Source organism: Carassius carassius, chromosome 9, assembly GCF_963082965.1.
Source record: "Carassius carassius chromosome 9, fCarCar2.1, whole genome shotgun sequence".
Lineage (NCBI taxonomy): Eukaryota > Metazoa > Chordata > Actinopteri > Cypriniformes > Cyprinidae > Carassius > Carassius carassius.
The window spans coordinates 30,859,238-30,885,435 of record NC_081763.1 but is presented as its reverse complement, the minus strand read 5'-3'; the positions used below and the strand labels follow the sequence as shown (position 1 = coordinate 30,885,435).

The 26,198-nt window shown below is 38.9% G+C and overlaps 1 protein-coding gene across 1 annotated transcript; it reads right to left on the bottom strand.

Annotated features, from left to right (window-relative positions):
- Positions 1-4,203: 4,203 nt before the first annotated feature.
- LOC132149588 (cytochrome P450 2K6-like) lies at positions 4,204-14,691 on the bottom strand. Its single transcript, XM_059558966.1, has 9 exons — positions 14,474-14,691; positions 6,113-6,275; positions 5,849-5,998; positions 5,607-5,767; positions 5,341-5,520; positions 5,112-5,253; positions 4,757-4,941; positions 4,535-4,676; positions 4,204-4,455 (listed from the first exon to the last, which is right to left on the bottom strand). Exons 1-9 carry the CDS (start codon positions 14,681-14,683, stop codon positions 4,268-4,270), a joined length of 1,521 nt encoding a protein of 506 aa, XP_059414949.1. The 5' UTR covers positions 14,684-14,691; the 3' UTR covers positions 4,204-4,267.
- Positions 14,692-26,198: the final 11,507 nt, after the last annotated feature.

Sequence of the window (26,198 nt, the reverse complement as noted above, 5' to 3'; positions counted from 1 at the left end):
GTAGATAAACGGAGGTCTCACTGGTTTGGAACGACATGAGGGTGAGTTATTAATGACATAATTTTGTTTTTTGGGTGAACTTACCCTTTAAGCAAGGCACTGAACCCCCAACTGCTTCCTGGGTGCTGCAGCATAAATGGCTGCCCACTGCTCCAAATAATAAATTAATTTGATAATGGCTGATGACTTTAATATAAAGATATGTATTGGATTACAATCAACCAAATATTCAGACATGTTTATTTTGCTATACTCACTTAACATTAACTATAGTATATATATATATATATATATATATATATATATATATATATATATATATATATATATATATATATATATATATATATTAGGGGTTGCACCGACTACTCGACTACACTCCATTTCCAAACAGTTAAAATAACAAATACATACATGTACATACATTAATGATATGTATGTATATATATATATATATATATATATATATATATATATATATATATATATACATATATATACAACCCGAATTCCGGAAAAGTTGGGACATTTTTTAAATTTTAATAAAATGAAAACTAAAGGAATTTCAAATCACATGAGCTAATATTTTATTCACAATAGAACATAGATAACGTAACAAATGTTTAAACTGAGAAATTTTACACTTTTATCCACTTAATTAGCTCATTTAAAATTTAATGCCTGCTACAGGTCTCAAAAAGTTGGCACGGGGGCAACAAATGGCTAAAAAAGCAAGCAGTTTTGAAAAGATTCAGCTCGGTGAACATCTAGTGATTAATTAAGTTAATTGATATCAGGTCTGTAACATGATTAGCTATAAAAGCTTTGTCTTAGAGAAGCAGAGTCTCTCAGAAGTAAAGATGGGCAGAGGCTCTCCAATCTGTGAAAGACTGCGTAAAAAAAAAATGGTGGAAAACTTTAAAAACAATGTTCCTCAACGTCAAATTGCAAAGGCTTTGCAAATCTCTTCATCTACAGTGCATAACATCATCAAAAGATTCAGAGAAACTGGAGAAATCTCTGTGCGTAAGGGACAAGGCCGGAGACCTTTATTGGATGCCCGTGGTCTTCGGGCTCTCAGACGACACTGCATCACTCATCGGCATGATTGTGTCAATGACATTACTAAATGGGCCCAGGAATACTTTCAGAAACCACTGTCGGTAAACACAATCCGCCGTGCCATCAGCAGATGCCAACTAAAGCTCTATCATGCAAAAAGGAAGCCATATGTGAACATGGTCCAGAAGCGCCGTTGTGTCCTGTGGGCCAAGGCGCATTTAAAATGGACTATTTCAAAGTGGAATAGTGTTTTATGGTCAGACGAGTCCAAATTTGACATTCTTGTTGGAAATCACGGACGCCGTGTCCTCCGGGCTAAAGAGGAGGGAGACCTTCCAGCATGTTATCAGCGTTCAGTTCAAAAGCCAGCATCTCTGATGGTATGGGGGTGGATAAGTGCATACGGTATGGGCAGCTTGCATGTTTTGGAAGGCTCTGTGAATGCTGAAAGGTATATAAAGGTTTTAGAGCAACATATGCTTCCCTCCAAACAACGTCTATTTCAGGGAAGGCCTTGTTTATTTCAGCAGGACAATGCAAAACCACATACTGCAGCTATAACAACAGCATGGCTTCGTCGTAGAAGAGTCCGGGTGCTAACCTGGCCTGCCTGCAGTCCAGATCTTTCACCTATAGAGAACATTTGGCGCATCATTAAACGAAAAATACGTCAAAGACGACCACGAACTCTTCAGCAGCTGGAAATCTATATAAGGCAAGAATGGGACCAAATTCCAACAGCAAAACTCCAGCAACTCATAGCCTCAATGCCCAGACGTCTTCAAACTGTTTTGAAAAGAAAAGGAGATGCTACACCATGGTAAACATGCCCCGTCCCAACTATTTTGAGACCTGTAGCAGAAATCAAAATTGAAATGAGCTCATTTTGTGCATAAAATTGTAAACTTTCTCAGTTTAAACATTTGCTATGTTATCTATGTTCTATTGTGAATAAAATATTGGCTCATGTGATTTGAAAGTCTTTTAGTTTTGATTTGATTAAAATTTAAAAAACGTCCCAACTTTTCCGGAATTCGGGTTGTATATATATATATATATATATATATATATATATATATATATATATATATATATATATATGATGTCTGAATCATTTTTGGTTTGACTGTGGATTAATTCTTGTTATAACCAGGGTGCTTAATTACTTTTTAAATAAATGTACCCCCCCCCCTCAAAGTGATCAGTGCTACTACACAAGTTTTGTGATCCGTCTCGCCACTAATCACGGATCCGTCAATTGAATTAAATACAAAAAGCGATTAGTGACAAAACTAGCGACTTTTTGGACAATCATTATTTAGTCTCTAGTGCTGCCACACGAGCGCGAAGTCCTCTTGCCCAGAGCGAGCCTCTCTCTCTGCATCTGCTATGTTTAGCGAGCGCAGAGAAGAGCAGCACTTTCAGTAAAAAAAAAAAAAAAAAAAACGATATTCTGTTGCTTCTAACTCTATTTTACAAGCAAGTATAGCCGACATCAGTCACAGCACAACCACTGACTTTATTGTATGTGTATTTAATTTCATCAGTGCAGATTAATGTTTGAGAGCTGGTTATGTAGTCACTACGTTTCAGTCATTATAATATTCATTCAGTTGTCTGACAACATAAACATTAAAATATATTAATAAAACAATTTTACTGAGAATTAAATTAAATGACTGAATGAAATGCAGTATGTGAGCATAGGGAGGCAATATAATACGAGGCACTTGCGTCATAAATAAGCTAATTAGTGCATGACATCACGAATACAAATGTTTCAAAACATCCCCCCCTCAGTTTTTTTTCACAAATTGCACCCTGGTTATAACTACAAAGCAAATCAGTTGAGCACTATTAAAGACACTGACAGCAGCTAGTAGCTATTAGGCGCGGTCACTTTAAGAGACAATGCAACCATTATAATGATGCACATCCAATTTTTTACTGCACTGTTTACTTTCAATTAAGTGGGGAAGTCGTGGCCTGGTGGTTAGAGAATCGGACTCCCAATCGAAGGGTTGTGGGTTCGAGTCCCAGGCCGGCAGGAATTGTGGGTGGGGGGAGTGCATGTACAGTTCTCTCACCACCCTCAATACCACGACTGAGGTGCCCTTGAGCAAGGCATCGAACCCCCAACTGCTCCCCGGGCGCCGCAGCATAAATGGCTGCCCACTGCTCTGGGTGTGTGTTCACAGTGTGTGTGTGTGTTCACTGCTCTGTGTGTGTGCACTTCGGATGGGTTAAATGCAGAGCACAAATTCTGAGTATGGGTCACCATACTTGGCTGAATGTCACTTCACTTCAATTAAGACGTAACCGACAAGACAAGACGGGTATTTTTGCATAATTTTTTTTATTTTCCGTATGAGAGCAAGAAGATGCAAATTTGGTGTTCAAGCACTTTGAGACACGTCTGTCTGCATGCGCCCTGTGCGCACAGAACACCGCGGGTGCTGAATTGGTCCGTTCACATCAGCTCAGTCAGTTCTGTGTTGCTGTCTGTGAGATCCAACTCTCTGCGTGCACATCAAACACGGGGCGCAAGTACACAGTTGAGTTTTTCCGTCTTGGGTTTGAATGCTTTAAACTCTTTTGAATGTTCAAATTGACACGGATTAAACAACATGTGCATATGATAAGCTTTCGTGACGATACACAGCAGTGATCTGTCAACTGTCCTGAGCATCTTTTTAGGCTGAGCGCAACCAACCAGTCAGTTGAGATCGCCAGGGGTCCTCCTCATCCATGGGCCCCTATAATCGTCACCACCTTTCACCCCACTAGCTACAGCCCTGACGATCATTTAGATGATGATTAAAACATTATTATCTTCATCTTGTTTTATTGTTTTGGTCAAGAAAATATCATCTTTGATATTTAGTTACTGGCACTTCTAGGCAGTTCAATCTTAGCTAGTACATAGTCAATCAGTCATATATCAAACTGACGTTTGCAAACAACTGGGGACATTTAAACAGATCCTGATTTAACTGCTGTTATTATTACATGTTATTAAATAAAATTATAAAAAAGGCATCTGACATTTGTGCAAATGCAAATTTAAAACAAAAGCACTATAGTTATCGATCTAAAAATAATAAACTTATATTAAATAAGCATTAAAAAAAAATTATAAATGCAATACACAAGTGAGGAGAAAAAAAACCTAAAGTAACACACATTATATAGCATGCATATAACTTTAAGACCGTTTGACAGCACACAATTTGTGGGGGGCCGGATTCAGAGTGAAGCCCACGACTGGTGAGAGATCCAGCTCATCTTCAGACACTCTTGGAGGAGGAGTGAAACGGAAATGCTGAAGGAGGGAGGTGAAGAACAGGAAGAGCTCCATCCTGGCCAAACCCTCTCCAGGACAAACCCTGCGGCCTAAGAAAAAACAGCAAAAGATTAACAAAAAACATTTGTGATGGCACAATATAAGTAGTGAATTTGAAGTCCACTGCACCTGCAGAGAAGGGCATGAAGGCTTCCCTTTTGACAAACTGGCCTTGTTCATTTAGGAAATGACTTGGGTTGAAGCTGTCAGGAGTTTCCCACTCATTTTCATCTCTCAGTACAGATGCCAGTAGCGGCCACACACTGGTACCCTGCACAAAACACAGAAGATAAATGATAAATGGTGAAAACACGTAATCAACAACACTGAATTTTCTTACTGGTGCCAGACCTTCTTGATGAGGTATCCATTCAGGTGAACATCACAGGTGGTCTGATGAGGGGGATTGAGGGGTAATACGTTTGCAAATCTCTGGGTTTCATGGATCACAGCATCTACATAAGGTAAGATCTTTCTGTCTTTAGCCACTGGCTGACGTCCACCGATAACTCTGTCAATCTCATCTTGAACCCTGGCTACATTAAATGAACATAAAAGACCACAGTATGAGTTTATAACATAATTACCGCATATTTGACTATGTTTGACACTTTGCATGGTATATACAGTAATTAGATGTGCAGACTCGCATAATACATATCGTTATAAAATAATGCAATACTCTTGGTTTTAGATGCAGCCATACCTTGTATTTCAGGGTATTTGGCCATGAGCAGAAGACCCCAGCGTAGTGTTGTGGCAGTAGTGTCGGTACCACCACCAAATAGGTTGTTTATTGTACAATACAAATTCATTGAATTGTACAAAGAGTCTGTTTTGCCAGATTCCTGCAGAAATCATGATGGTGAAAGCCAAGAAAATGAGATGTCAGAATGTAATAGCAAATTGATTTAATTTAAAACTATGGGCAGTACCTCATCTTTTTGCTGTCGTATCAGGAAACAGTCAGCGATTCCTCTGGGGTCCAGAGGGTTCAGAGTCTTTTTCAGACCTTTTATTATTTCCTTGCTTTGTCTGATCGCTTCTTTGACATTGTTCACAATACGTTTCTGGTTGGTCACAAAAGGACGAATCCAAGGAAACATGTTGTAGAGCTACAAATAAGCAAAACTGCATAATGTACAACTGAACAATGTACATAACCCCCCTGCAAAATAATGTATTAGAAATATCTGGGCACCTGAACTGAAGTAGATCCAAACAACCTTGTGTTTTCGTTAATTCGTTGGACCATGTGATGTAACTTGGTGTTGCTATACTCAAATCTGGTGCTGAAGATGATGTCAGAGATGACATTTGAAACAGCCATGGCCACTGGTAGAGTTGTTTCAAATGGTTTTCCTACACATGGATGAAGATGATGTTAACAATCAAATCTGTTTCAGTCACAGCATCATCTTGTTTTGTGCTTTGCAGTCTTACCTTCAAACTTCTCAAATTCCTCTTTTAAATATTTAGTTTCTTCAGTGATAATCTGTTCACTTCTTCTCTTGCCCATTCCAAAGTCTCGCAGGTTAGAAAGAGCAAAGCGTCTCATTTCCCTCCAGTTTTCACCATTGGAAAACACAATTCCTACAGAAGAATCATTTAACCATTATTTCAAAGTGCTGAACTAATTTGACATTTACATCTACAGAAAACAAAGTGTTTTTAACTGATCATCTGAAGTTGTGTAATCCTTCTTACCATATCCCTGGTTGAAATCATGAAATATGGGTGTAACATCTCTGTCTCCAAACTCCTCTGAAAGGTTCACTAGTGCCTGTTTGACAATCTTGTATCCTGACAATATCACCACTTTTTTGGGGCCAAAGTGCAGAGTGTAAACTGACCCATATTGTTTGGACAGCTGTAAGACAGAAAAGATGGAGCTATAGAAATATATAATTTATCGGCATCATCTCATCTGTGGTCTGTCTGGTGGGTTTATAACAAGTATACAAAGTATTGTTAGAACACAGGATTCAGAGAGCTTGCCACAGCTTGCCTTCTTACACAATATTCTCTACTTATGTGCATTTGCCTGCTGGCACGATGCCTATCTCTACAACCATGCATTACAAGTTAGTCTTACCCTACTCAGTATGAGAACTAGGTGACCTATTTATCTTATTTGAAAATTGTGGGGAAAAAAGGGTGGCAGCGAATGCTTACTTTGCATGTGTACCATCTAAGCAATAAAATACAAGAGGGAATACTCTATTAACAATGTAGTCTAAAGGGCATTGATGAGAAGATTGATTTTTTACCTATGATAAAATATTGAATGCTTTATTGCTTTAATAAAACAGTTACCAATTCTAGATCTGTCTGTCTGTCTGTCTGTCTGTCTGTCTATCTATCTATCTATCTATCTATCTATCTATCTATCTATCTATCTATCTATCTATCTATCTATCTATCTGTGTGTCTGTCTATCTATGGCTCTGGCATGATGGCACTGATGTTTATGGCTTGCCGTTCGCAGCCTGGTGTGTCTTCCCATTTGTTTATTTTATTATGTTTTATGTTTGTTATTTTACGAAATGCTTCATCAATTTTAATGCATGATAGACAAACTCTGCTTCACATTAAATATATCACTGAAAAGCTACTTAATTATGTCCAAAGTGGTACTTAGTTTGTTCCATTGCCATCATTGACAGCTATACTTGATTATTTGTGCCACGTGCCATGCCTTTTACCGGGGAGGAAACGCCGCAGGAGACGGGGAGGACGTGGAGGTATCACGGCCAAGCTCAAGTGGCTTCTGTCATCTAAATCGGGATCCTTGAACATTTCAACCATTTCTTTGTATGATGTTCACTGGAGCCAGCATATGCATGGATTTTACAGATCGTGTCAGATCGGCCAGTTCAACCTCCAATGCTTCGCTGACCTCACCACTGAGGCGGAGTGTGTTCCTGCCAGCTTCACTCGCTTCGCTGGAAACCACAGTTGACCATGGACTGCAGATCTAGATGGCTCTGATTAACGCTAGGAAAATAGTAGACAAGACGTTTATCCTTAATGACTTAGTGATTTTGAACCTCTTTGGGATGGCACCACAAGGCCTTATTCACTTGCAGAGCACAAGCTTCAGGAAGGCACATAAGATTGAACTAGTGAGTTTAGGTATGTTGGTGCCATGCCAGTGGTTGTCTTGTAGGCAAGCATCAGTACCTTGAATTTTATGCGAGTGGCTACTGGTACTCAGTGTAACCTGATGAGGAGAGGAGTAACGTTAGCTTTTTTTGGCTCATTGAAGACAACCCTCACTACTGCTTCTGGATCAGCTGCAGAGGCTTGATAGTACATGCTGGAAGGCCCACCAGGAGAATATTACAATAGTCCAGTCTGGTGAAAACAAGAGCTTGGAAAAAAAGCTGGGTGGCAAGTCCTTCTAGGGGGGTTCGGGGGCATGCCCCCAGGAGAAAATTTTGTGCATTTTAATGTTAAATTCATTAATCTGGTGCACTTTGAGAGTTCAAAATTAAAAGCTCCTACCCATATTCAGTGTGCAAATTAAACAAAGAAAAATTTGTTACAGTGTCTATTTACATTACACCTATACATAATAATAGTTATAATATTAATCCAATGACAGTAATAGCCATATTTTGTAAAAAAAAAAAATGCACATAAAAATAAAGGAAACTTTCTTAAATAGTTGTACCAATTTCTATACTTGAAAGAGATAAGCACTTGATCTTTTATTTTGACGCAAACTGCATCAAGCTTTTATTTTGGGGGAAAACAGATACACACCGACACTGCTGCTGCTCGCTCACTCGTTTAAAGTTGTGATTGGGCCAGCCCAGTGTCAATCAAGAAAAGAGCCAATGGGCCGCTGATCTACGTGTTTCATGGGCTGGTCTGTCAGAAAAAAAACCTAACACTGACTTTGACCAATGCATTACACCGGCACAAACCCAGCGCCGCCAATTAAGCAAAACAAAACAAAACGAATGGGCCGCCGATGTACAAATTTTATGGGCCGTTTAAAAAAAAAAAAAAAAAAAAGTATGAGATATCGGCCCAAAAAGCACGTCGGCCCACCGGGCAAATGCCCGGTATGCCCAATGGCCAGTCCAGCCATGTGTATTAGCAGTGAAGACATTTGCAGAGAAGGAAGAGAGGAGAGACTGATACACACTGAGGTCGCTAGAGTTTCAAGATTTATGCCTTTTCCTCTCTGCAGCCTTGAGTTTAGAGCGATGTTCACAGAGAACATCGGACAGCCAGGGGGCAGATGAGGTGGTGCATGCTGGTCTAGACGACAGTGGGCAAAAGTTGTCTAAACAAGAGGTTAGAGTGGAACAAAGAGTGTCAGTAGCACTGTTCGTGGCCAGAGCTGAAAACTGAGAGAGTTAAGGAAGTGTGGATGAAACCACACAGGATAGGAGAGATGGAGAGAGTGAGCGTAGGTTCTGTCGAAAGGTGACCTGTGTTGGAGTGTGTGCCAATTCAGGAGTAAGTGCTAGGTTATCAGTAATGAGGAAGTGGTCTGATGTGTGCAGTGGAGCAACTAAAGAGTTGTGCAGTGGAGCAACTAAAGAGTTGTCCACGGAGCAACAGCATGTGTAGATAAGGTCCAGTTGGTTGCCTGATTTGTGAGTCGCTGTAGTAGACACTTGCTTGAGATTAAATGAGGCTTGGCTCAATGATACTTCGTGCTTTACACCAGATCTGCTGGAGGGTAGAAAGAAAGTGGGAAAAAAGATAAGCTTCAAGTCTTGTATGAGATACTAAGGGATACGTTTTTTAAAGTATCAGAAAGTAGTGAGATCAGCAAAGTCAAAGTATTTTTCTGATCTTATTGAAAAGAACGGTCATCAGATGTAAGAGTCATCAGCAGGGACTTCAGCAGCCTGATCGAGACGGTTCGCAGCACGACGCCCGCGGCGACGATCGTCGTGTCAGGACCACTGCCCACGTATCGACGAGGACACGAAAGGTTCAGTAGACTTTTTGCTTTAAATGAATGGTTGTTGTCATGGTGTAAAGAACAGAAACTGCTATTTGTTAATAACTGGAATCTTTTCTGGGAGCGTCCTAGGCTGTTTCGCGCTGATGGATTACACCCCAGCAGAATCGGAGCGGAGCTGCTCTCTGACAACATCTCCAGGACACTTCGCTCCATGTGACTAGTAAGACAATTCTCTAATAACTATTATGATGAGTTTTGTTCCACCCGCTTAAATGATAAAAGTACTTGTGCTGTAAAAACTATTAAGACTGTGTCTGTTCCCCGAATAGTGAGGTCAAAATATAATGTAGGATCTAGAAAAAATCTTATCGTAATTAAACCAGAAAAATGTAAAGTAAATGAACAAAAACAATTTTTAAAGTTTGGGCTCATAAATATTAGATCACTCACACCCAAAGCAGTTATTGTAAATGAAATGATCACAGAAAATAGTTTTGATGTACTCTGCTTGACTGAAACCTGGCTAAAACCAAATGATTATTTTGGTCTAAATGAGTCTACTCCACCAAACTACTGTTATAAGCATGAGCCCCGTCAGACTGGTCGTGGAGGAGGTGTTGCAACAATATATAGTGATATTCTCAATGTTACCCAGAAAACAGGATACAGGTTTAACTCTTTTGAAATACTTTTGCTAAATGTTACACTGTCAGACATGCAAAAGAAATCTAATGTATCTCTTGCTCTGGCTACTGTGTATAGACCACCAGGGCCGTATACAGAATTCCTAAAAGAATTTGCAGATTTCCTCTCAGATCTTCTAGTTACAGTTGATAAGGCGCTAATCATGGGAGATTTTAATATTCACGTTGAAAATGCAAATGATACATTAGGACTTGCGTTTACTGACCTAATAAACTCCTTTGGAGTCAAGCAAAATGTCACCGGGCCCACTCATCGTTTTAATCATACATTAGATCTAATTATATCGCATGGAATCGATCTTACTGCTATAGATATTGTACCCCAATGTGATGATATTACAGACCATTTCCTTGTATCGTGCATGCTGCGTATAACTGATATTAACTATATGTCTCAGCGTTACCGTCTGGGCAGAACTATTGTTCCAGCCACCAAAGACAGATTCGCAAATAACCTGCCTGATCTATCTCAACTGCTATTTGTACCCAAAAATACACATGAATTAGACGAAATTACTGACAACATGGGCACTATTTTCTCTAATACATTAGAAGCTGTTGCCCCCATCAAATTGAAAAAGGTTAGAGAAAAACGTACTGTGCCATGGTATAACAGTAATACTCACTCTCTCAAGAAAGTAACTCGTAGTCTTGAACGCAAATGGAGAAAAACTAACTTGGAAGTTTTTAAAATTGCATGGAAAAACAGTATGTCCAGCTATAGACAGGCTCTAAAAACTGCTAGGGCAGAGCATATCCACAAACTCATTGAAAATAACCAAAACAATCCAAGGTTTTTATTTAGCACAGTGGCTAAATTAACAAATTACCAGACGCCACCTGATTCAAATATTCCACCAACGTTAAATAGTAATGACTTTATGAATTTCTTCACTGATAAAATAGATAACATTAGAAATACAATAGCGAATGTAGATTCTACAGCGTCTAACACTTCAGTTTCATCCATCGCACCCAAAGATAAACTGCAGTGCTTTACAAATATAGGACAGGAAGAGCTAAATAAACTTATCACTGTATCTAAACCAACAACATGTTTATTAGATCCTGTACCCACTAAATTACTAAAAGAGCTGTTACCTGTAGCCGAAGAACCGCTTCTCAATATCATTAACTCGTCGTTATCTTTAGGTCACGTCCCAAAACCATTCAAGCTGGCGGTTATCAAGCCTCTTATTAAGAAACCAAAACTAGATCCTAGTGTACTGGCAAATTATAGGCCTATTTCAAATCTTCCATTTATGTCTAAAATTTTAGAAAAAGTTGTGTCTGCTCAATTGAGCACCTTCCTGCATAAAAATGATCTGTATGAAGAATTTCAGTCAGGTTTTAGGCCCCACCATAGCACAGAAACTGCACTTGTTAAAATTACAAATGACCTGCTTCTTGCGTCAGATCAAGGCTGCATCTCATTTCTAGTCTTACTTGATCTTAGTGCTGCGTTCGACACCATAGATCATGACATACTCATAGATCGATTACAAAACTATACAGGTATTCAAGGGCAGGCTCTAAGATGGTTTAGATCCTACCTGTCCGATCGCTACCATTTTGTTTACTTAAATGGGGTGTCATCTCATTTATCATCAGTAAAATATGGAGTGCCACAAGGATCCGTCCTAGGTCCCCTTCTATTTTCAATATACATGTTGCCCCTTGGTAATATTATTAGAAAATACGGAATAAGCTTCCACTGTTATGCTGATGATACTCAGCTATATATTTCAACGAGACCAGATGAAACTTCCCAATTATCTAAGCTAACAGAGTGTGTTAAAAATGTAAAAGATTGGATGACAAATAATTTTCTCCAATTAAATTCAGATAAGACAGAGATATTAATTATTGGACCAAAAAACACCACACAGAATCTTGTAGATTACAATCTGCAACTAGACGGATGTACTGTTACTTCCTCTACAGTCAGAAATCTGGGTGTTATATTAGACAGCAATTTGTCTTTTGAAAATCATATTTCCAATGTTACAAAAACTGCATTCTTCCATCTTAGAAACATTGCCAAGCTACGAAACATGTTGTCTGTTTCTGATGCAGAAAAGCTAGTTCATGCATTCATGACCTCTAGACTGGACTATTGTAATGCACTTCTAGGTGGTTGTCCTGCTTCGTCAATAAACAAGCTACAGGTAGTCCAAAATGCAGCAGCTAGAGTCCTTACCAGGTCAAGAAAATATGATCATATTACCCCAATTTTACAGTCTCTGCACTGGCTACCTATTAAGTTCCGTATCTGTTACAAATTATCATTACTTACCTATAAGGCCCTAAATGGTTTAGCTCCTGCGTACCTAACTAGCCTTCTACCACGCTACAACCCATCACGCACCCTAAGGTCACAAAACGCTGGACTTTTGGTAGTTCCTAGGATAGCAAAGTCCACTAAAGGAGGTAGAGCTTTTTCACATTTGGCTCCCAAACTCTGGAATAGCCTTCCTGATAATGTTCGGGGTTCAGACACACTCTCTCTGTTTAAATCTAGATTAAAAACGCATCTCTTTCGCCAAGCATTCGAATAATGTATCTCTTAAATTGTGAGTGTAGTTGCATCTGCATTTTTATTCTTTAGCTTGGGTTAAACTAATTTTACTTTGTTGGATCAGCAGCTATGCTAATGATGTCTCTATCTTGTTTCTATGTTTTGCCACGGGATTTACATCCCGTGGTAACTAGGATTTACACAAGCTCCAGTCTGGATCCAGAACACCTGAGAAGAGATGATGCTGACCCTCAGAGGACCCCAGATGATCCTAACCTTGAATCAACAAACAGAACTAACAATTATTGCTACATGTGTGACTGCATCATATAATTACTATTAATTAATAATATTGATAGTTCATCATCTAGCTGACTACGTCTTGTATTATTATTATTATTTTTAATTTTCTGTAAAGTTGCTTTGTAACGATTTGTATTGTAAAAAGCGCTATACAAATAAACTTGAATTGAATTGAATTGAATCATCAGAAATTTTTTTTGATTAGAGATATTAGGTTGAATATTTATGATCCTTCTGTCCCTCCTACTTGCACTAGTATTCCTTAGTTAGTTTAAAACTTTTTGGCAAGGTATCATAGGTCAGCTTAAACCATCAGGATCGGCTCTTGATGTTCTTTTTTAAATACATTTTTGAGGTGATTAGATCTTATATTCAAGTGATTATGAACAATTGGCTGATGAAGCATGGAGATGAAGCATGCCATTATTCATCCACTTCTTAAAAAGCCCATCTTAGATCCAACAGTTTTGTCAAATTATAGGCCAGTTTCTACATTTTCTTTTATGTCGAAGATTCTGGAGAACATAGTACTTCATCAATTGCAGAGCTGAATGGAAATTTTTTTTGGAAGCATTCCAGTCAGGTTTTAGAAAATACCATTCTGCAGAAACAGCACTGGAAAAGTATATTTTATTAACTGCTGACTCTGGCAAGTCTGCAGTGCTAGTGCTGTTGGATCTGAGTGCATTTGGATCTGAGCATTTGATTCAGTTGACCATGCAATTCTCATTTCACAACTGGAGTATTGTGTAGGGATTCAGGGAAATGGTCTTAAAAGGTTTCAGTCTTATCTTTATAAAAGAAGCTTTTCTGTTAATATTGGAGAATTCACGACAGGTGCTGCTCCTCTTACTTGTGGTATCCCACAATGCTCTATCCTTGCTCCAATGTTGTTTTCACTGTATATGTTTCCTCTGGGGTAAATTTTTAAAAAGCACTATATTTAATTTCATTGTTATGCGTACGATACGCAGATTTATCTGCCCCTGGAATCTGATAAGAGGGGTATGGATACTCTGTTCGCTTGTCTTGCTGATGTGAAGGCTTGGATGTCTGTAAATTTTCTTCATCTCAATGAAAACAAAACTGAGATTATAGTTATTGAATCATCAGAAGCCTCTAGCTCCTCTTGCTTATATATTGGCCCCCTGTTTCCATTTGTTAAATCATTAGTGAAGAATTTGGGTGTGTTTTTGATAGCCAAGCCAAGGTAAAACCATTTCTTTCTATTAAGGACTGTGAAAAAGTGATTCAGGCCTTCATCAAGTTTAGACTACTGTAACTCCCTTTATATGGGCATTAATCAGTCCTCTCTGGCTTATCTTCCAATGGAACACAGTGGCGCTTTAAATTTTATTGAAGAGCAGTTGTTTTTACAGTTGCTATATAAATAAATTGACATTGACTATCTATCTATCTATCTATCTATCTATCTATCTATCTATCTATCCGTCTGTCTGTCTCTCTCTCTGTCTGTCTGTTTTATTTTGGAAAATGTCTGAGATCCATTCATAAACTTGATGTAAATGTATGCTTGTTTACAGGTAAAAGTTAAAACACTATAGGTAAAATCATCAAAAATAAAATCAGTTGCCTGAAATATTTTTGCTTACCTCACAAAGACTCATGTAGGTTTTCTTGAGGTTGAGTGTGTGCAGGTTCCCCAGAAGTGGCAGTGGTTTGGGTCCCGGAGGATAATTTTTTCCCTCATCCTGAGATCTGTAGCTGATGGAGAACAGGTAAATGACCAAGCATAACAGCAGGGCACCTAAAACTGTACCTGTGCCAGAGCCCTGCAAAAGTAATGTTTCAATAAAAGCCATAGTCAGAGAGATCTGATGTGGGTTGTAGTCCTGTTCTTATGTACTATATAAAGGAGGGGCCATAAGATGTAACCTTTGAACAGAAACAAGGTATTTGGATCAGATCCAAATAAGGAAACATCACATCAATGTCATAGGTTCGATAATTAAACATCTTGACTAACCTTAATTATAATTTAAAATATTGCTGCTTTCAACAATTTTTGTCAATGAATCCAGATAGAGAGATGTTTTATATATGTCTTTCTGGTGTAAGAAAATCCATATTATAATAATTTATTTTATCTTGGTCCTATACAGAACAGCCTGTTGATAAGTACAGTACCTCAGATAAAATGTTAATGGAGGGATTTAGAAGGGCATAAACTTTGCTAAAGAGATCCTTAGTTCTCTGAGAGTTTTGTGCAATTAAATCAGACATATATTTAAACTGTGCTTCCCTAACAGCATTTTGATATTGCCTGAAAATTTTGTATGATATATGAAGTTTATCCTTTCTCCACCTGCATTCGGCATGTCTGCACTGTTGTCTGGCCGAGTGAGTGAGCCCATTTAACAAGGGCTGCACTTTTTTCACCATACTGGATTTGCAATGCAGGTACTATCAAAAATATCAATCAGAATATCAGGGTGAACGCAGGTGGAGAGAATTCAACAACATTAGGGGTCTTAGAAGATAAATAAACATCAATGAAGGAAGCGGTAGAAGAATCAAAATGTCTAGATAAACGTTGAGAGTGATATGGTCTTGAGTGCGTACCAACTAATACAGAGCCTAAAAACACTGGATAATGATCAGATATAGCAGTGTCGAAAATTTCAAGGCTAGTCACTGGAAAACCAAGTGAGAACACCAAGTACAGGGTGTGACCCTTCTGGTGCATGGGTCAAGAAACAAACTGTTCAAAATTAAGAGAGCCCATGAAACCTAAAAACTCTTTTGTAACACTTTCTATGAAGGCTGTATTTATAATATATTATAAGGGTATTCTTAAAGCATAATTTCATTTATAATGAATGCATAAAGCATTATAATAAAACTTATAATATGTTGTATCATCTCATTAAAATCCATAATAACAGTTTTAATATATTATAATATTTACCTATTTGTGGTTATAGCTTTTAAGAGTATGATTATTTATAACACAATGAACACGTTGCATCCACTTTTACAATGGATTATACTTCTCATAGTTATAATGTATTATATGTCTCATATCTTGCCATTTTTCTGATGCTACTTTACTTAAAGCGGTCAAAGACCACTTATAGTTAGTAGTAATAAAAATATTCTCAAACAGCCATAAGATCACATATCAGATCAGATGAATATGTAATATGACACATTTGCTTTGAACTATTTTTATTGTAATATCAGTTTGATTATTTTGATGGTACCCTTCAGACAGCTGTTGATAAGTAACTCTGCAACTACATATCAACTAGGAGTCATTAGTATGTCTGCTATTGTAAATATATGCTAACACTTTATGTTGATGGTCAACCAATAGATAAACTGACATACTATAAATGTCTTTGCAAGTACATCAGCTTGTTCTACCATACTAGATTCTACCATTCTTGAGCATACTAATACTCTAATGAGAGTTAGTTGGTATGTAGTGGCAAAGACACTTATAGTCGGCTGATTAAGGGGACCATCAAAATAAAATGAAACCATATGAAACATTTTTTTAGTAGGAGTATTAAGCTATTAAGAATAAATTAGCATTAGCTCCAAAGGAAAAACTCAAATAACACTCAACATCTAACCACTCACAAGATGTAGTAAGATACTGTGCAGATCTTAAATAAACAATGTCAAGATATGATCTAGCCCTTTATACTGTAAATTAAGTAGATTTAATATGGTGATGATTGTGTTATAAATAATCATACTCTTAAACTTATAACCACATATATGTAAGTATTATGATGTATTATGATTGTTGTTATGATTAGTCATGAGTTGATATAACATATTATAATGGTATATGCATTATGCATTCATTAGAATGCCTTAAGAATATACTTATAATGTATTATATAAATACGGGCTTCATGGAAAATGTTACCAACTCTTTCACCAAATGTTTAGACTGGCAGCAGACATGAATATTAAAATCACCAAAGATCAGAAAATTAATTTGAATCGACTGACAAGCCTAATATATATATATATATATATATATATATATATATATATATATATATATATATATATATATATATACTGGGGCATGAGGAGTTGTATTTACACTGATTTATGGTTCATTATCAGAAATAGGGGTACAGTAAGAGTCCATTTGTCACCCAAGGTACAATCTACTCTAACGTATCCCATAGGGCTTATTATTGTACCTCAAGGTACATGTATGTACCTTTTTGAGTACATACGTACAAGGTACATATATGTTCCCAAGCCTATGCCAAGGGTACAAAAGCTGTACCCTTGAGGGTACAACCCCAGTGACAAGCCATTGTACCCCTATAGGTACAATTATGTACTTTATGTTGTGAGAGTGTTGATTTTGTCGTTAGGTTTAGTAACTTACTGTTTTGTGATATCTGTAGTTAATTTTCTACTTAAAATGACCCATTTATATTCAAACTCTATCCACTGATTGTTACTGTCACTGTATATGGTGTACCAAGTATTAAAGTCTCTGTATTCATTTGAGTAATAATTATATTGAGTAGACATATTATCTCTGAAGGATAACAAGCTGTCTACTTACTTACATGTAAGTCTGTGAACCACATGCACCACATGTTTTAACAGACTACAAACCACCTAAACTGTGCCCCCCCTCCCTCCAGCTCTGCCTCCCTCCCTGACGAGTGCAATCACTTTTATGCTCGTTTTGATCAAAGTAATGAGATCTCCCTAAAAGCTGAGCATCAACCAATTGAACTGCCTCTCATGCTATCCACCTCAGATGTTTACTCCACTGTGTGTAAGGTGAATGCACTGAAGGCAGCTAGCTTTGACAGAATACCTAGTCGTGTGCTGTGCAAAGCAGCTGGCTGAGGTCTTCACGGACATTTTCAACCTGTCCTTGGCCCAGGCAACTGTCCCCACTAGTTTCAAAACCTACACCATTGTGCCAGTTCTGAAGCAATCCACCGCCTCAGCCCTTAATTACTTCTGTCCTGTCACCCTCTTCTTTAATCCTTATTCACCCATTACTGTGTTCCTGTTTATGGCTCCAACACCATAATCAAATTCGCAGATGACATCACCATGGTAGGTATGGAGGAAGACCGTCTTCTCCGAGGCTGTGAATGAACTCCACACCACCAATCTAACCTGCACCTGCTTTCTTTTTTAGTTTCCTGTTTTTTTTAGTTAACAGACGCACACAATCAGACAGAGACGCAAGATGAGCGCACTTGACCCATGAACCGTGACCGTACCCCCTCCCCTAGGAACGCCTCCTGGGACTGGGCCTGACCGGGACCGGCGGATTCATTGGTGAATCAAAAACTTTCTTTAATTTAGAAACATAAAACACCGGATGAATTCTCCAGTACGCCGGAGGGAGTTTGAGGCGGACTGCCACCGGACTAATAATTTTGGTGACAGTAAATGGGCCAATAAATTTGGGCGCAAGCTTATTACTGACGGATCGGAGAGAAATTTTTTTGACGAATTCCACACTTTTTGACCTGCGACGTAGACAGGAGGTTTCGACCGGTGGCGATGGGCCTGAACCTTGGTGCGTGCCCCCACCCGGAGCTCTGGATAAATGTGGGGCAGAGGCGACTTTGGATTCCAATTCTGGAAAAAGTGGTGGCTGGTACCCTAAACTACACTGAAAAGGCGATAGGCCCTTAGCTGAAACTGGTAACTAGTTATGTGCGTACTCAACCCATGAGAGCTGCTGGCTCCAAGAGGAGGGGTTCTGAGAAACTAAACATTGTAACACTCGTTCTAGATCTTGGTTGGTCCTCTCTGTCTGACCATTACTCTGAGGATGAAATCCAGAAAAAAGACTAACCATCGCCCCCAGTAATTTACAAAATTCTCTCCAAAATTTAGAAACAAACTGAGGCCCCCCTGTGGCTTGAGCATATATTAGCCAGTGCGATGGTGGGGATAGCTGGCTTGTGTGGGTTAGCCTAGCCTGGATAACTCTGTGCTTACCCCTCTACTGCTTCTGCTCATGCAGAAACTCATGACTGTATGCATGCTTAAAGACAGGTAGATGCGATGAAGACGTACAAAACACTGTAACTCACAAGACAGAAAACACCATTTAATAAGAATTTTAGGTGTACATTAAGGAGGCTGGCTTATAATTCCTGGGTATACTTCACATTCCGTGTTCAGTTTCGTCTCGTCTCGCACACAGCCGCATCTGCACAACTTTCAAAGGCGGTCGAGCTCGACATGCAGTACCACTTCTGTCTCATCATTCACCTCACGTATGCTCACCGTCCGCGTGGTCTCCAAAAATTGCCTGCAATCGGATGACGAAAATGACATAATGTGGATGGCTGAAGTATACTTGACCTTTATCATTGGAGCACGAGATGTGATGACAATGTAAGTGTCATTCCATTATAAGGTTAATGTTAGCTTATCCAGTTGAAGCCCCTAGAAGAAAAAAAAAGAGAACATCAATGTGGAGATCTTGTTTACATCAAAACTGAAACCAAGTACTATTTCACACAGAACACATATTTTGCACATTTTCCAGAGGGACACCGTTGGACTCGCGTCTCGCACAAGAGAGCCACATGTTTAGAAAGTCATGTAAAATTTATGTAAGTTCTACTTTTTAAAAACATATCTCAAGACTTTATGGTGGGTTTTTGTTCCCTATTCACCTCCATCTCATGTTTTTAAATAAAAAAATTTATTCATGTGTGACTGGCTTTCTGCCCTTTGTAAATACAAAGTTAAAAATACTTAGTTAAATAACTATACATGCATACATGACGCTGTTTTGTTTATAGTTGTTTAAGCAACTGAATTAATTATACATTTGTTTATTAACATTATTTTAAATATTATGTATTTGTTTCCACAGTCATGTTTTCTTATGCTTTGAATAAACGTGCATTAGTAAAATTTTGCTCGATGAACCCTATGTGGCCTCAGGAGAGAAGCCAAAAGCTTTTCTTCTCCCTAACTGAAATTATGCTTTTTAAATTTGAATATAATTAGAATATAATTAATTAATTAATAATTTGCTATTTTGACAACCCTATAAGATTTTTTATCTTTATTTATTATTATTATTATTATGTTTACTTTATTGGAATTGAAGTTAGGAATTGACAATAATCGGAATCATAAAAATTAAAACGATGGCCAACCTTACCCATACCCCACATATTTGTTTTACTTGCACAATTCTATTTAGACTGTTTTAAACCTTTTTTTTTTCTTTAAACCCTCACTTACCCTTTTTTGCTTTTGCCCTTTTTTAAAACAACCACATAATCTTGTACGTGAATGTACTTTTCAAAATAAAGCAGTTGCTCCTTTTTCTATGCTCCAGTCAAGACTGCAAAGCCCTGCAGAGAGTTGTGCACTTAGCTGAGAGCATCCCATGTACTGCTAATTCCTCGCTGCAGGACATCTAACTCAAATGCTGCAAAAGCAGAGGATTTTAACCACCCTGATAACTGTCTTTTCATTTTGCTGCCATCTGGTAAGCACTTCTGCAGCCTGATGGCAAAAACTAAGAGACTTAGGAGGAGCTTCTTTCCCCAGGCCACCAGGCTCCTAAACTCAAACTCAGTGTCTTAACTTCTACATGATTTCACTTAATTACCAGTAAGTTGTAAAATATTACCAGTAAAATATACTAACATGGTCACTTGCTATGTAAATACCCTATATAACCTGTTTGCACATTCTTCTCTTGTACTGTACTTTTCCGTTAATCTTAATATTTAAGTCTGCAGTATACTGTCCTGCCCATTTGATTTTATAAGCATTTTATTTTATTCTTACATTTTTATCTTACTGTTTCTATACCATATTTATATATCATTTTCTTCTGTTTGTATTCTTTAATAATTGCACTGTCCATGGAGTGGACCTGACTGACATTTCACTGCTGGTCATATGCTCTCCATATAACCATGTATGTGACAAATAAAAATCTTGAATCTTGAATCTTGTATGTTGCAGTTGTATGTTTGCTTAACATAGAGTCAAACATGATAATTTATGAGACTAATATCGTTTTGCTCCAAAATCACAATATAACATCAGTAGTGTTTGAAACAGCTAGCTTCTGTGGTTCCATGTTGCTTCTTATCACAGTGAGACAGAATGCTAGACCAATGCTAGACCAATTATTTATTATTTTACTGCTGTTGACAGTTTTGCAGTAAATAAATTATTGTGATTTATCTGTATATCATGTTTTTCTTTATCCTCTGCATATTTATAAGAAAGAGCCTGGTTATGGTTAGGTTTAGAGGTAGGACTGGGATTAGCAACTATAAAAATATATTTTTAATGCTATAGTGTTACTAAAATGGACATTTCCCTGCGTATTTCGATCAATTACATTTTATATATTTTATATGATTTATGAAATTCATCAGCCTTGTTCATAAGAGCTTGCTTTACAGTCTTGTATAAGGCAAGAACAGCAATCTTCCACTGTGTACTTTGTACACATTGACCTGAATTTTTGGGGCAGGAGCAAAATAGTTTAAACAATAACAGAGTTATGAGCATTCAACTTGTGCTATGTTGATCTCAGCTGAATCAGTTTAAATAGAACAACTTACTCCTCCATGAAGAGATCTATGTGTTCTAAATTTGCACACTGCTTTTGTTCTACCTGTTTATCTGAGGTTAAAAGTTTATTATGTACAAAGACATCCCTGCTGAAAAAGGAAAGAAAAAAGTCAAAGCTGATTTCCCTCTGTATTCGTTTTATGCACACACATCTCAGCTGGCAGGTTGATAAGTATGTCTGGAGCCTGTGCAGGAGCTATCTGAGGTAACAGCTGAAGCGTTGGGGTTTCCTGGCAAGCTGGGGGTGTTGCTTGAGATGTAACCCCTGTTGTATTTGCTGGGGCGGCACTTTGCAAAATGGGCTTGCATGCCACTGTGTGCCGTCGCTGAGCAAGAAGGTGGCTGGGCCCAACTGATCTGTAATTTGGAGACGAGCAGACCAATATAAAGCGAGTTTGTTGTCTCTGTGGGGCCTGTGGACCCTGACCCAATATGTGGCCTTTGTTGCATTCAGGGATGAGCCGAGACAGCGTACTGATCACACAGCATAGCAGGTACGAAAACCTGTACGTGTCAAAACCCCCTGCTTAGGAGCGTGGCTCACTCAGTAGCTATCTCACTAATCAGATATCACTACATCTCCCCTTCCCAAAACAATGAACTTTGTGAACCCCAAAGTGTTACTATTTGTAGAATAATAAACATACTGTAACCATTTTAACCAATTCTAAGCACATGCCATGCTTCTCTAATATAAAATATAATTATTGCTTTGAGAACATCTTTTATCACATTTTTTTCTTTCACATTACTGTACAATATCTGTGTTTTTTTTTTTAAACATTGTGTACTCATGCACGTCTGTTGCGGCAAATTTTACCCTGTGAGGTTTTCACGACAAACGACCTTGGGGCCTGCTGTCTGATCACTTTCCCAGAGATAGATTGGTCCCCAATCCAAACAGTCTGTCCAGGTTTCAGTGGTGATAGAGATCTAGCTCTATGACTCTTGTTGTATGAATTTCTTGTGCGAGCACGTAGACTGGATTCAAACCGTTGGATACTCCCTCGAAAACTCCCTGAAATCGGCGCTGCTATATTGTGGCCCATTGTCAGATATTAGTATCTCAGGCACCCCATTCCGTGCAAACACTGCTTTCAGATGTTCAATAATGGTTTCAGAGGAAGTTAAAAGGTACTTCTTCCCCTTTAGCTCAAACAAGTCTTGTAGCTGCTCTCTGCGATGGATACGATGGAAAATCTGTAGGTTGTAGCGGTTCTACAGTCATCGTGGAAGCCTTTCTACATTCATCACATTGTTGCACCATAGTTCGCAATTGGGAACTCAGGCCGGGCCACCACACAGACTGTCTTGCCCTTTGGTGACATTTTTCAATTCCTTGGTGTGCCTGATGAATGTGAAGCAGAACTGAACTTTGGAGCGAGGCAGGGATTATCAACCTTGTTCCATGTAGAAGCAGTCCATCAAGGATAGAAATCATGTCTCTTTCCAACCAGTAAGGTCTGAGTTTGTCGTTGGCCTGCATCGTTCCCGGCCATCCATACTCATGGAACCTCATTACATGGCTGCATACAGGGTCTTTCTTTAACTCCTGTCGAATGTTATCTAGGCGGCTCTTTGAAGCAAGGAAACTTTTCCCTATTTGGGAGAGGTAAATATTTGTGTCTTCAATGAGAGTTGAGTCAGCATCCGTTACAGCACTCATAGAGGGCATCCTTGAAAGCGTGTCTGGAGTTGTGAATTGTTTCCCTGGAACATGGCTGATCTCGTAAGAATATCTCATAAGTCTCATTCTGAACCTTCGCAGCCTTGGTGGTAAATCATCCAGATGTTTTGTGCTTAGTAAGCTCAGAAGTAGCTTATGCTCCGTCTCGAGAAGGAAATGTTTCCCCATGAGATAGCAGCTGAAATGTTCACATGCCCAAACAAGAGCTAGTGTCTCCTTCTCTATTTGAGCATATCTCTGCTCCATTGGAGATAATGCTCTAGATGCATACGCAATGGGTTCACTGGACTTTTGAAAAATCACTCCTCCGAGACCAAAGGATGATGCGTCCGCTGCGACATTAGTTTTCTTGCTCGGATCGAAGAGTGCTAAAGTTGGCATTGTGATAAGCTCTTTTTTAGCAATGCAAATGACTCCTGCTGTGGTGTGTCCCAGGACCACAGATTTTCTGTGAGAGGAGGTCTCGCAAAGGCTTTGTTTTCTCAACCAGGTCTGGAATGAACTTCCCTAATTGGTTTATCATTCCAAGAAAGCTGCGTACCTCAGACACATTGGTAGGTTCACGCATATTTTGAACTGCAGCCAGTTTGTCTGGATCGGGCTGTAATCCATCTGAGGTCAGCTTGTGGCCTAAGAACTTGACTTCTCTCTTTGCAAATTCACACTTCTTTCTGTTAAGCATTAGGCCAGCACTCTGGAGCTTCTTTAATGCTGCATCAAGTATGATATCATGTTCCTCAGGAGAACTTCCATATATGAGGATGTCATCCATGTGACATGCTACTCCATCTAGTCCTTCCAAAATCTGACACATTCTCATCTGGAACAGCTCTGGAGCACTGGAGAAACCAAACGGAAGCCTCTTAAAGGAATACCACCCATATGGCGTAATGAAGGTGGTCAATGGTTGAGACTCTTCAGCCAAATGGATCTGCCAAAATCCAGAATTGGCATCTATCTTTGTGAAAATTTTAGCTCTGCCCAACTGGCCTAGTGTGTGGTCTACTAACGGCAAAATAAACTTCTCTCGTCTGACAGCACTGTTCAGTTTGGTCAGGTCAACACAAATTCTCACCGTGTTGTCAGGCTTAAGTACTGGAACCATACCCGAACACCAGTCACTAGATCCCTCTACCTTCTTGATGATATCAAGCTTCTCCATCCTGGATTACTCCTCTTTAACTTTTTCCATCAATGATACTGGGATCCGTCTTGCTACATTAACAGAGTAGGGTGTTGCATTGGGCTGTAACTTGATACAGTACTCTTCTTTCAGCTCACCTAAACCTGTGAAAAGTTCTGGAAATTTCTCTAGCCACTGACATTCCGTGACATTATCCAGTCTTGCAATGAGGCTAAGTTTTTCAATGGTATGTCTGCCCAGGAGTTGTGTGAATAGATTTTTGACCACATAGATATCTTCCTCTATTTTTTTCTCATTTCTAGAGATGCTGGTTTAAAATACCCCTTTCACATCTAGGACATGCTTTCCTGGTCCCATCATTGTTTTTCATTTTTTCTTCAGACCAGTGTTGCTATTTGAGGTAAGCTGTGAGAAGACTGATTCAGGTATCGCCGTGACATCTGTTCCACAGGCTGTTCCAAGATATGAACGGTTGTGCACCAGCCTTGAGTATTTGAATCAACAGCTCCGAGGAATGCTTGCCCTTCACAGTCCTCTTTAACCTCATGAAGCACTGTATTTGAATGACATTGGCTCATGTAATGGCCTGTCCTATTGCACTGATGACAGACAGTGACAGACAGTGACAGACTCTTTACCATTTTTCTGGAAACTTGTCCAATTTCTGCCTTTTCCTGACTTGTTTGACCTTTTGGACGAATCCTGTCTGTATTTTTCTTTGTGTACAGCCTCTAGCTTTAGGTCTTCTTCGTCCTCTTCATGCCTAAGTTCTGCCTGCTTTTTTCTCACCATTTCACTCTGCCTGGCCATAGTTATAGCATTCTCCAAAGTTAGGTTTGCATGTAGTTGAAGGCGCTCTGACAGTTTGACATCTTTCAACCCGACAACAATTCGATCTCTAATAAGTTTGTCTCTCAAAGTTCCAAAAGCACAGCGTTCTGACAATGAATACAGTGCAGTGATAAAATCCTTAACTGGTTCACCTGGCTCTTGCTTCCTGGAGTTAAATTTTGCTCTCTCATAGATCACATTTATTTTTGCCAGTGAAATATTCTGCACAGTTTCATACTTTCCACGCTCTTCTGTTGTCATGGCCAATCTGCACAAAATGTCATCGGCTTTGTCTCCCAAACAATAAATCAGTGTGTTAACTTGGTGCAAATCTGATGCTTGTGCAAGATTACTTGCAACTCTGAATTTTTCTAATCGTCTGAGCCATCTTTCAAAGTCATTATGCTTTGTAAAATCAAATGGATCAGGAGGTCGGATTTGATATGAAGATATAGGCGATGGTAATTCCTCCATTTGCTTTGTAGATTATTATTATTGGTTTTATTTTTGTTTCTTTTTGAAGATCTTTCCGAACCTCTGCGATTTATTCAGCATTTGTACATTAAATCATAATACACTTCTGTGGGCCTTTTTGCCAATGCCTGCACCCCGGTTGCCTGGCGACCGCACCCCTCCCCCGCTGTTAACTTACGATGCGGTGGGTAAGCGCGCGCTGATCCGCTTGCTGACCTTCCTTTTTTCTTGTTGGAAACAGCATAAACTACGCTCTTACTTTAGCATTTCTGTTGCCGCAGCGTTTATCGTCTTATTCAACAGTTTATCATTTGTTGGAGACTGTTCTAGCCGCTTCTGACACCATGTTGCGTTCAGGGATGAGCCAAGACAGCGTACTGATCACACAGCATAGTAGGTATGAAACTGAACTTTATTGAACACTCGCACAGTGTCAAAACCCACTGCTTAGGGGCGTGGCTCACTCAGTAGCGATCTCACTAATCAGATATCACTACAGTCTTTATGTCAGGGACTTTAACGCATGCTAAGAAATCTAATTTCTGCTTCATCCTCCTCTGCTGGCGGGTGACAGAGGCCCTGACTCTCGGTAGTGGTTCCTGAGGCA

Bases quoted from the DNA above. Each gene is read 5' to 3' on its own strand.
- LOC132149588 (XM_059558966.1), bottom strand. From the start codon at position 14,683: ATGGCTTTTATTGAAACATTACTTTTGCAGGGCTCTGGCACAGGTACA. The intron at 5,999-6,112 runs GTAAGAAGGATT...ATTCTTCTGTAG, and splicing joins TGATTTCAACCAGGGATATG to GAATTGTGTTTTCCAATGGT. The intron at 5,521-5,606 runs GTGCCCAGATAT...GCTTATTTGTAG, and splicing joins TTGGATCTACTTCAGTTCAG to CTCTACAACATGTTTCCTTG.